Genomic DNA, 12,665 nt, shown 5'->3' with positions numbered 1-12,665 from the left:
AACAGGGAGACCCATGAGGCGGCGGACAATTGGACCAGCGTTGTCCGGGTTAGGGGAGGGTTTGGCCGGCCGGGATGTCCTTGTCCCATCGCGCACTAGCAACTCCTGTGGCGGGCCGGGCACATGCATGCTGACTTCGGTCGCCAGTTGTACGGTGTTTCCTCCGGCACATTGGTGCGGCTGGCTTCCGGGTAAAGTGAGCAGTGTGTCAATAAACAGTGCGGCTTGGCAGGGCCATGTTTCAGAGGACGCATAGCTCTCGACCTTCGCCTCTCCCAAGTCCGTACGGGAGTTACAGCGATGGGACAAGACTGCAACTACCAATTGGATATCGCAAAAAAGGAGTAAAAGCAGGGTAGCCTAGTGGTTTAGAGTGTTGGACTAGCAACCGGAAGGTTGCAAGTTCAAGACTCCCGAGCTGGCAAGTCTGTCGTTCTGCCCCTTAACAGGCAGTTAACCCACTGTTCCTAGGCAGTCATTGAAAATAAGAATTTGTTCTAAACTGACTTGCCTAGTTAAAAAAAGGTTAAAAAAAAAAAAATATATATATATATATATATATATATATATATATATACACATATTAGTACCAGTCAAAGTTCCAGGGTTATTTATTTATTTTCTACATTGAAGAGAGGTGGAAGACAACAAGCTGAAAGGTACAGTACCTCAGGACTCTTGCGATTCTGCATGATCTGTTTGTCTGTGTCCTTGCTGGCAAAGTATCTCGTGCATCCTCGATTCAAATACTATGAGGGACAAAGGAGAGCATACACAAACAATTAGCATTCCAGAAATGACACATCTGTAGACACAACCTATAAGCCCGTATATTTGTTATTAATAAATGTTGTAGGGTAACAATGCATGCAAGAACGGTGGCATTGTTTTTGTCATGTTCAAAGATGAACTATGTAATATCCAAATGTGGCTTCACAGTTCACTTGGCTTTAATTTCATTGTAAACTCAGCAAAAAAAGAAACAGACCTTTTTTAGGACCCTGTCTTTCAAAGATAATTCATAAAAATCCAAATAGCTTGATAGATCTTCATTGTAAAGGGTTTAAACACTGTTTCCCAAGCGTGTTCAATGAACCATAAACAATTAATGAACATGCACCTGTGGAACGGTCGACACTAACAGCTTACAGACGGTAGGCAATTAAGGTCACAGTTATGAAAACTTAGGACACTAAATAGGCCTTTCTACTGACTCAGGGCAAGAGCAGGGTCCCTGCTCATCTGCATGAACGTGCCTTAGGCATGCTGCAAGGAGGCATGAGGACTGCAGCTGTGGCCAGGGCAATAAATTGCAATGTCCGAACTGTGAGACGCCTAAGACAGCGCTACAGTGAGACAGGACGGACAGCTGATCGTCCTCGCAGTGGCAGACCACGTGTAACAACACCTGCACAGGATCGGTACATCCGAACATCACACCTGCGGGACAGGTACAGGATGGCAACAACAACTGCCCAGGTTACATCAGGAATGCACAATCCCTCCATCAGTGCTCAGACTGTCCGCAATAGGCTGAGAGAGGCTGGACTGAGGGCTTGTAGGCCTGTTGTAAGGCATCACCGGCAACAACGTCGCCTATGGGCACAAACCCACCGTCGCCGGGACCAGACAGGACTGGAAAAAAGGTGTCTTCACTAACGAGTTACAGTTTTTTCTCACCAGGGGTGATGGTCAGATTCACGTTTATCGTCGAAGGAATGAGCATTACACCGAGGCCTGTACCCTCGAGCGGGATCGATTTGGATTTGGAGGGTCTGTCATGGTCTGGGGCGGTGTGTCACAGCATCATCGGACTGAGCTTCTTGTCATTGCAGGCAATCTCAACGCTGTGCGTTACAGGGAAGACATCCTCCTCCCTCATGTGGTACCCTTTCTGCAGGCTCATCCTGACATGACCCTCCAGCATGACAACGCCACCAGCCATACTGCTTGTTCTGTGCGTGATTTCCTGCAAGACAGGAATGTCAGTGTTCTGCCATGGCCAGCGAAGAGCCCGGATCTCAATCCCATTGAGCACGTCTGGGATCTGTTGGATCAGAGGGTGAGGGCTAGGGCCATTCCCCCCAGAAATGTCAGTGAACTTGCAGGTGCCTTGGTGGAAGAGTGGAGTAACGTCTCACAGCAAAAACTGGCATCTCTGGTGCAGTCCATGAGGAGGAAATGCACTGCAGTACTTAATGCAGCTGGTGGCCACACCAGATACTGACTGTTACTTTTGATTTTGACCCCCCTTTGTTCAGGGATTCATTATTTCATTTCTATTAGTCACATGTCTGTGGAACTTGTTCAGTATGTCTCAGTTGTTCAATCTTGTTATGTTCATACAAATATTTACACATGTTAAGTTTGCAACACCACCATGTATTCTTGTGGGCTGACTGTAGTATTAGCCTTGTTTACATTAGGTATACTATGTATTGCTTATTGTTCTTGCAGTAGCGTGACACACTCATCATGTTGGTTTCAGACATTTAAAAAGCCCCATAAAGGAGTTGATGTCCCGCTTGGGAACATTTGCCACCACAGGGGTTTGGCCTGCCGATCGGGCAAAGGGCCAGCTCCGAGGCAGAAGAGATGGCATGACCTCTTTCAGAAGGTATGTATTATGACAACAGATAATGGCAAAGACATATGACATTTGAACTTTGTGTTCATGTAGAAACATACTGTGTTACTAAAAATGCCGGTCATTAAATGTAAGCCTTTACTACTAATGAACAGTAACTTTATTAAAATATTTGGCAATTAAAATTGTCATGGCATATTGTAACAGAGACTGTACACAGTGTCAAAGTCCCAAGTTGTAGACAGCTTTGCTCGGGGGGCTTCAGAGAACTGTCTGTGGATTTCTCCCCAGGAGGTCAAATTAATAAAGCTTACAGGCTAAAACAACATGTACTCTCTTCTCTGATTTATTGAAATTAGATTCCATACTCTAGTGTTGTCTCTGTATTCCCCCCCTCCCTATATTTTAACGAGGCATCTACCAGTGGCCAGCCTGTCTGCTGTTCAGACTCCTCCATTGAGGGCTGCATTTAACTTGTTGTCAATGGTAAATATTACATTTTTTGTCACATATTTTTTCCTCAACTACTATGGCTCTGCTGCCATGATGGAACACTGTTTCAGATAATTATTTTGACAGGTGACTTCCTACTCTGTTCATTGTGACTATTAGGTGTCTAGGTCTTACTAGTCACCGCAACATGAAAAGTTTGTTATTTGCTGGTGCAAGTGGGGGGCACTTCAGGCTGAGGAGTAAGTTTCACACATTACCATGTGTTACAATGACCCCTCAAACTTACTCAAAAGCTATCCCAGTGTTGAGCTGAGCGCAACTGTAGATCCAAGTCACTAGGCACCACTGTAAAGGAGTTGTCTCAACACAATACCACAGATGTCTTAAGTTGAGGGAGCTTGACCGGACTGCAGTTTGGCGTCGTAACCGACATCAGTGGGCAAATGATCACCTTTAATAGTCACTGGCACACTGGAGAAGTGTGCTCTTCATGGATGAATCCTGGTTTGTACTGGGCAGATGGCAGACAGCATGTATGGCGTCCTGTGGGCCAGCGGTTTGCTGATGTCAACATTGTGAACATAGTGCCCTATGGTGGCAGTGGGGTTATGGTATGGGCAGGCATAAGCTACAGATGGCAATTTGAATGCACAGAGATACCGTGATGAGATCCTGAGGCCCATTGTTGTGCCATTCATCCGCCGCCATCAGGTTTCAGCATGAAAATGCATGGTCATGTCGCAAGGATCTGTACACAATTCCTGGAAGCTGAAAATGGCCAAGTTCTTCCATGGCCTGCATACTCACCTAGACATGTCACCCACTGAGCATGTTTGGGATGCTCTTGATCGACATGTACAACAGCGTGTTCAAGTTCCCACCAATATCCAGCAACTTCGCACAGCAGTTGAAGAGGAGTGGGACAACATTCCACAGGCCACAATCAACAGCCTGGTCAACTCTATGCGAAGGAGACGTGTCGCACTGCACGAGGCAAATGGTGGTCACACCAGATACTGACTGGGTTTCTGATCTACGCCCCTACTTTTTTTAAAGGTGTCTGTGTCCAACAGATGCATATCTGTATTCCCAGTCATGTGAAATCCATAGATTACGGCCTAATTCATTTATTTAAATTGACAGACTTCCTTATTTGAACTGAAACTCAGTACAATCTTATATTTTTGTTCAGTGTATATAAACAATATTGGTTTGTCATTAAGAAATTGTAACCTCCACTTGCATGCAGATGATACTATTGTGTATTCTGTTGACCCTTCTGTTCACAAGGCTCTTTCAGAACTACAATCTACCTCTTTTGCTATGCAGAAAGCCTTTGTTAAACTGAAATTGGTACTTAATGTAGATAAAACTAAGTATACAGTTGAAGTCGGAAGTTTACATAACCTTAGGTTGGAGTCATTAAAACTTGTTTTTCAACCAAAAATGTCTTGTTAACAAACTATAGTTTTGGCAAGTATTTTTTTCCAACAATTGTTTACAGACAGATAATTTCACTTATAATTCACTGTATCACAATTCCAGTGGGTCAGAAGTTTACATACACTAAGTTGACTGTGCCTTTAAACAGCTTGAAAAATTCCATAAAATGTCATGGCTTTAGAAGCTTTTGATAGGCTAATTGACAATTGAGTCAATTGGAGGTGTACCTGAGATGTATTTCAAGGCCTACCTTCAAACTCAGTGCCTATTTGCTTGAAATCATGGGACAATCAAAGGAAACCAGGTACTGCGTTCATCTGTACAAACAATAGAACGCAAGTATAAACACCATAGGACCACACAGACGTCATACCGCTCAGGAAGGAGATGCGTTCTGTCTCCTAGAGATGAACGTACTTTGGCGCGAAAAGTGCAAATCAAGTATCAAGTACAAAAGTATCTATAACAACAGTAAAACAAGTCCTATATCGTCTTAACCTGAAAGGCCGCTCAGCAAGGAAGATGCCACTGCTCCAAAACCGCCATAAAAAAGCCAGACTACGGTTTGCAACTGCACATGGTGACAAAGATCGTACTTTGTGGAGAAATGTCCGATGAAAGAAAAATAGAACTGTTTGGCCATAAAGACCATTGTTATGTTTGGAGGAAAAAGGGGGAGGCTTGCAAGCCGAAGAACACCATCCCAACTGTGAAGCACATGGGTGGCAGCATCATGTTGTGGGGGTGCTTTGCTGCAGGAGGGACTGGTGCACTTCACAAAATAGATGGCATCATGAGGTAGGAAAATTATGTGGATATATTGAAGCAACATCTCAAGACATCAGTCAGGAAAGTTAAAGCTTGTTCGCAAAAGGGTCTTCCTACTGGACAATGATCCCAAGCATACTTCCAAAGTTGTGGCAAAATGGCTTAAGGACAACAAAGTCAAGGTTTTGGAGTGGCCATCACAAAGCCCGGACCTCAATTCTATAGAAAATTTGTGGCAGAACTGAAAAAGTGTGTGCGAGCAAGGAGGCCTACAGCCTGATTCAGTTACATCAGCTCTGTTAGGAAGAATGGGCCAAAATTCACCCAACATATTGTGGGAAACTTGTGCAAGGCTACCCGAAATGTTTGACCCAAGTTAAACAATTTAAAGGCAATGCTACCAAATGTTAATTGAGTGTATGTAAACTTCTGACCCACTGGGAATGTGATGAAAGAAATAAAAGCTGAAATAAATAACTATTATTCTGACATTTCACATTCTTAAAATAAAGTGGTGTTCCTAACTGACCTAAGACAGGGAATTTTTACTATGATTAAATGTCAGGAATTGTGAAAAAGTTTAAATGTGAGTTTAAATGTACTTGGCAAAGGTGGCAAAGGTGTATGTAAACTTCTGACTTCAACTGTATGTTATTTTCTAAAAAGCTTAAAAATGTATTGGATGATCTATGCATATTTACATTGGATGGTGCCCACATTGATCCTGTCCCCACTTATAAATATCTGGGTATCTGGATTGATGAAAAGCTATCTTTCAAAAAGGATATTGATGAGTTAGTTAAGAATAATTAAAATGTGCTTCCTTTAAAGGATAGGGCATGCCTTTTGTTAAATAGCAAAAAATTCAGTCGACATTCATTCCGGCTTTAGACTGTGGCGATATCGTCCATATGAATGCAGCTGCCACTGTATTGAAGCCATTGGACGCAGTTCATCATCGGGCACTCCACTTTATTATGGGCGATAGGCTCAGTACACCTCACACTGCATTCTGTATCAGAAAGTGGTCTGGCCCTCTCTTAAATCTCGTAGATAAAGGCACTGCTCTCTTGTTGTTTATAATGCCCTCGTGTGCAAACTTCCGCCACACACTTCATTGTTAAATTACAGACATACGAGTCACCAAACCCGATCACAGGGATGGCTAACTCTGGAGATCCCTTCAGTCTCCACTGGGCTAGGTAAATGTGTGTTTAGTTTTTTTTGCACCCTCCTTGTGGAATGACCTCCAGAACTCTAAGGTTGGATGTTTTGGTGCCGCTAGGACAGTTCAGATAGTTTACTTTTTTACTGAGGAATGTGTTTGTTTTTCATGATCGTGTTTTGTAAGTTACTTCTTTTAAATTGCTTATACATACTATGTTTTGATTGCGTTAGAATTGTAAATATTGTGAATTTGTATGACTGTGTGCACTGCTCCCTTAAAAATCAGGCCTTGGTCTCAATAACATTCTGTTTAACCCCCTTGGCCTATATGGATAGGGCTAAATTGAAATATTTCTTACTGAAATAATATCGAAAGAATATGCATAACCATTGTGGTAATTAAAAGGGAACAGTTTGGAGATTATGGGGAAATTATTTGAAACAAGACTGAATCCAAACATTACACTCTTGATTTTATGTGCAGTCGAAATTGTCTACACTTTAAGCCGCATTTGTTGATAACAAAATCTGAAAATAACCTGGATACATTCAGTAACATGATAAGAATGTTCTTGGGAAATTTTGGGTAGGTGCAACATAATACAAAATTATTACAAGGTTTGTATTGAGGTCTAACTAGTGTTTAAAAGTGGCCACACACTGTCTCCAAAGTGTGCCAGTTCCTAAGTAATTCTAATGCCCTTTTCTGACTCAAAGAAGAGTCTTAAACTATAAGGTGCTTTTTTTCAGCTCCCCGAACTGTGCCGTTGACAAACTAGAGCGAGCACACTTGTAGATGTTTTGTTTGGACCACAGCCCTGCATCCCTGCCTTTACACAATTATTCTGGCTGTTTACGCGATCCAAAAACAGTCCATTATTAATCATAATCTGGGTCAGGTGGACATAATTTGAAAGCCTGTTCTGTTGCCAACACGACTAGCTAAATTATAAAATACAAGGCTTTCAAACGGTAATTCCGAGAAACAGATTGTAACTTTTGTGCGCATAGAATGGAGTGCATTCAGATGTGTGGTCCGTTGCCAATTTTCTTCACAATACAACAAACCAAGGCTCATTCTGTTTAGGACAACCCAGGGTATTATGCCATGTCATCTTGTAACTGTACATCAAACATATCGATCATAAATGTTGACACTGTATACTATGTGAGTTTTACGATATGGAAATATGAAGTGCACATTTGCACTCACAGGTGCTTGGCTTGCTTGTATAACATGAAAGTTCTAATTATTATAATCATCACGTCGTCTTTCAAAATACTGTCAGTCAAAACCCATACAGAGCTGTCAAGCGGAGACCCTGAGCTCTGACGTCCTGTATAGCACCTTACTGTACAGCCAATGTGTTCCAATTTAGGCGCTTATCAAATCTGCCATTTTCAACCCGGTATACGGGTATGAGTGTAAAGGGTTAAATATATTTAAATAAAATGTATGTACTCATGACTAAGTCGATTTGGATAAAAGAGTCAGCTAAATGGTATATTATTATATTAGTGTTATTATAGAGTTGTTTAGAGCGCAGGTGAAATTAACCAACTCATTTAGGCAATCCCCTAACACCTTTAGTGTGGGTGTTGGTTCTAGAACACTGATCGTAATTATAATTACATTACAAATCCCAAGTTCACAAAGGTGAGCTTAGTTTTACTGGGGGCACAGCTGAAACTGAGAAATGAAAAACAAATAGTAAGTAGGTGTGCAGAATCTCTCCACAATATAAATTAGAGGTGTTTGTATATTATATATACATAACACACATGACATCTAGTGGTCATATAGAGAATAGATTTACATTTATGAACAGAGGTATGCCTATATCTGGTTCAGTTGTGGACATAATCGAAAGCCTCATCGTTGTCTATGACTACTTTCACACCACTTGGCAGCAAGATTATGTCAAAAGGGAAAAATGTTAGACTAAAACAGAACACACGAACATTTTCACCAACAATACAATAGAATTTTCCAATTGACACAATTTGCATCATGGTGGAAGAATTTGCCAGGAAGATGTGTGTTGCTTCATTAGGTAGGGAGAGGAACACAGAATATCTCTCTTGCAAAGAACCCAGTCAGGCATGGGGAACAGGGAGTTCACACGCGAGTGCTATTTGCAGCATTCTTTGAAAGGACTCATCCTTCCATCCTCCCAACCTGGTATCGAAAGATGCTCTCTAGTTACACTCCACAGTAATACACAGGTCACCCTCTAGATTATGCATACACAAGCGGGCATACTGCACAGTGTGTGTGTACCACTGACCCTGAAGCTGTCAGGGGAGTCAAGGTGCAGCCTCTGTCTGATGTCCTCAGAGGCTCCGGCACATAGCCTGTAGAAGATGTGGTAGTTCCTCTCCTCTTTACTCTGCATGCAAATCCTTGACTTCTCCAGCAGGTAGTGAGACACGAAGCCACCCACCACTTTATTCTGTCACACACACACACACACAATGTGGGCCAATGAAGCAACAATGAAATGGACCAAAATATGCATTATTTGAAAATGCATTAGCCACAGAAAATGATGGCTAACCTTTTCATTGAAGTGGATTTCCACAAATTTCCCAAAACGACTGCTGTTGTTATTTCTGACTGTCTTGGCGTTTCCAAAGGCCTCAAGCAGGGGGTTTGCTGAAATGTACAGGCACAAAATAAGTATTGGGATCTCTTCTACTTTGGATGGCCAAAGTATGATTTGGAAGTTATTGGTGAAGTTATTTGTTAAATCCTACCTTGAACAATTCTCTCATCAATATCTTGACCCGTTCCGTATGATGTTGTTAAATATCTATAGGATGAAGAATAGCAATGATGCTACAGTATATGACGTTAATTTTGGACTAGGGCTATCAACTCAAGTTAACTTTTTGTAATTTGAGTGGACATATTTTTTCATGATTTATCGCATTGTCTGAAAGCATTCAAAATACACTGAAAACATCCAAAATACATCATCTATACAGAGTGCACAGCTCTCAAATGGTTGTCGTGTGGAACAGCTCACAGCATAACAGCGGTATGGTAGGTACTAGGAAATACTTCTTAACATATCTACCAGTAAAAAAAATGGCCTCCTAATGTAGTTTAAGCATTGATGTGGATTTGCGAAAACTTGGGAAAAAAAACTACATCCTGGAAAAACAAAACCAGGAAAACTGAATTTAATAGCATGCTGACTGTTCAAAATCACTAATAACAGCCTTTTGAGACCCAGAGTCACACAGAGTTACTGTGCACATGCAAGGGTGCGCTTCATACTGCTTCAACGTGATAGCTACAGGACCAAAACAGCTGAGAAGTTTAGTCTCGCGCTACAACACTCTTAATTGTTGCGGAAATTGACCCATTGTTTACGCCGTGAAATGTTATCTCGCTCAGTCTATCTTTAATATTTTAAAAGGTTGTCTGTTGTCTAACTAACAAGATCATAGTAGTCAGTAGTATTTTAGGCCAGACCTGAGGACAAACTTTGTGTTTTCTGTCTTCCCGGCCCCAGATTCTCCAGACACTATGATAGACTGGCTCATCTTCAGCACCCTCATGTCCCGGTAAGCCTTGTCCGCTGAAAGACAGAAAGCCAAAGAAAACACAATCAATCAAGTAATGATATGATGCTTTGGCAACACTTTTACATGACATAGTCCTAGGCTTTATTCAAATGTATGTCAAATGTAGCCATTGCTTTACATTTAAACACACTACATTTATGACCAGTAACCAGGCAGTATAGCTGCCACTGATGTAACAGAGATGTCTGCCCTCACCGATAGCGTAGACGTGAGGTGGTAGAGTGCCCAGGGACCGGCCCTGATAAGACTTGATGGTCTCTGGAGCGTACAGTTTGGGTATGTCATAGTAAGGGTTCACCGCAATCAAGATGTTGGCCACATAAGTCTGTGTAGCAAAAAGTCACATTTTTAATCATCACATGAGCTAGAGCACACGTGGCCAAACTCATTTCATGGAGGGCCGAGTGTCTGCGGGTTTTCACTCGTCCCTTGTACTTGATTGAGAAATGAAGGTCACTAATTAGTAAAGAACTCCCCTCACCTGGTTGTCTAGGGCCTAATTGAAAAGAAAAAAACAAACATCCACAGACACTCGGCCCTCCGTGGAATGAGCTTGACACCCGAGAGCTAGAGCATCTGAATTTCACAACAAGGCCTATGACCAACAGATGTCTCTTACAGGAAGAGAATGGTCTATCTTAAAGGCCTAGGATGAATCTACAATTGATTTGTAATGAGATGAGGACATCTTACATAAATCTTGTCTTTACTATACCGCACTCGGACGTTGTTTAAGAGTGTGCCTTCATTCAGGTACATAAGAGAACCTGAAAGAGAGAAAAACAGTCACTCATGAGAAAGCATCCTTTAAAAGAGATTCTCTGGTACTTTTGAATACTTTTTAGCCAGTAGTTATGAAAGTAGCACTCACCAGCCAGAAGTGGTGCCCAAAAACTGCTTACTATGTCACATATGTGCAGATTCTGTATGTGCAGCTTGCATGGCGGCACAGCTTGCATGGTGCCGCAGAATTCTATGGAACGTTATTTAAGTGCCAACCACTGGTACCATTAATGCTAGTTAGTGCTAGTTTGACCAACAGAGGGCACCTTTGAGAAGCATTTGATAGCCATCAATAGCAGCTGTACTAGAACATTTAAAACCTTTTTTGTAAGAACATAGTATATGGGACTGATTTTAAGAAATGTTACTTCATTAATTTGCTTAATATTACGGGGTTTCTAATCGAAGAAAAACTAAAAACCCTCTGGGTTTCTGTTAGGATGGAAAGGAAAATATGGTGCTGTACAACGTGACAGTTGGGAGTAGGCTACAGTACTTGGCTATTTAGCTAAAGAATCCCCGTGTTGTGCGGGACAGGGGTTCAATTCCCCAACTGGGAGGAAGGGGTAGGGTGTCCTTGTAAATAAGAATTTGTTCTTAACTGACTTGCCTAGTTAAATAAAGGTTACACTAAGAGCATAACATTTCTACACCCTAATTGTATACAGTGGGGCAAAAAAGTATTTAGTCAGCCACCAATTGTGCAAGTTCTCCCACTTAAAAAGATGAGAGAGGCCTGTAATTTTCATCATAGGTACACTTAAACTATGACAGACAAAATGAGAAAAAAAATCCAGAAAATCATATTGTAGGATTTTTTATGAATTTATTTGCAAATTATGGTGGAAAACTTTTGTTATTAACCAAATACTTATTTATCTCAATACTTTGTTATATACCCTTTGTTGGCAATGACAGAGGTCAAACGTTTTCTGTAAGTCTTCACAAGGTTTTCACACACTGTTGCTGGTATTTTGGCCCATTCCTCCATGCAGATCTCCTCTAGAGCAGTGATGTTTTGGGGCTGTTGCTGGGCAACATGGACTTTCAACTCCCTCCAAAGATTTTCTATGGGGTTGAGATCTGGAGACTGGCTAGGCCACTCCAGGACCTTGAAATGCTTCTTACGAAGCCACTCCTTCGTTGCCCGGGCGGTGTGTTTGGGATCATTGTCATGCTGAAAGACACAGCCACGTTTCATCTTCAATGCCCTTGCTGATGGAAGGAGGTTTTCACTCAAAATCTCACGATACATGCCCCATTCATTCTTTCCTTTACGGGTCAGTCGTGCTTCACAGCAGGTATGGTGTTCTTTGGATGCAACTCAGCATTCTTTGTCCTCCAAACACATCAAGTTGAGTTTTTACCAAAAAGTTATATTTTGGTTTCATCTGACCATATGACATTCTCCCAATCTTCTTCTGGATCATCCAAATGCTCTCTAGCAAACTTCAGATGGGCCTGGACATGTACTGGCTTAAGCAGGGGGACACGTCTTGCCCTGCAGGATTTGAGTCCCTGGCGGCGTAGTGTGTTACTGATGGTAGGCTTTGTTACTTTGGTCCCAGCTCTCTGCAGGTCATTCACTAGGTCCCCCTGTGTGGTTCTGGGATTTTTGCTCACCGTTCTTGTGATCATTTTGACCCCACGGGGTGAGATCTTGCGTGCCTTGAGCAGGTCTACAATTTCGTTTCTGGTGTCCTTAGACAGCTCTTTGGTCTTGGCCATAGTGGAGTTTGAAGTGTGACTGTTTGAGGTTGTGGACAGGTGTCTTTTATACTGATAACAAGTTCAAACAGGTGCCATTAATACAGGTAACAGGTGGAGGACAGAGGAGCCTCTTAAAGAAGAAGTTACAGGTCTGTGAGAG

The 12,665-nt window shown here is 42.0% G+C and overlaps 1 protein-coding gene across 7 annotated transcripts in view; it reads right to left on the bottom strand.

Annotated features, from left to right (window-relative positions):
* Nucleotides 1-12,665, bottom strand: part of myo6b (myosin VIb) — a 93,324-nt gene that overhangs the window by 53,994 nt on the left and 26,665 nt on the right. For all 7 annotated transcript variants that reach the window (XR_004202787.1, XR_004202788.1, XR_004202786.1 and 4 more), the window contains exons 4-10: nucleotides 10,706-10,779; nucleotides 10,208-10,337; nucleotides 9,900-10,005; nucleotides 9,176-9,231; nucleotides 8,977-9,074; nucleotides 8,707-8,871; nucleotides 669-749 (exon numbers count right to left, since the gene is read on the bottom strand). Coding sequence is in view for 4 of the 7 variants with exons in the window: in XM_020500883.2 (XP_020356472.1) it covers nucleotides 669-749; nucleotides 8,707-8,871; nucleotides 8,977-9,074; nucleotides 9,176-9,231; nucleotides 9,900-10,005; nucleotides 10,208-10,337; nucleotides 10,706-10,779 (710 nt within the window). In the remaining 3 variants the exon portion in view is untranslated. The remainder of the gene's footprint in view (nucleotides 1-668; nucleotides 750-8,706; nucleotides 8,872-8,976; nucleotides 9,075-9,175; nucleotides 9,232-9,899; nucleotides 10,006-10,207; nucleotides 10,338-10,705; nucleotides 10,780-12,665) is intronic.

This window comes from Oncorhynchus kisutch, linkage group LG14, assembly GCF_002021735.2.
Source record: "Oncorhynchus kisutch isolate 150728-3 linkage group LG14, Okis_V2, whole genome shotgun sequence".
NCBI classification, from domain to species: Eukaryota; Metazoa; Chordata; class Actinopteri; order Salmoniformes; family Salmonidae; genus Oncorhynchus; species Oncorhynchus kisutch.
This window is presented reverse-complemented; position numbering and strand designations above follow the sequence as displayed.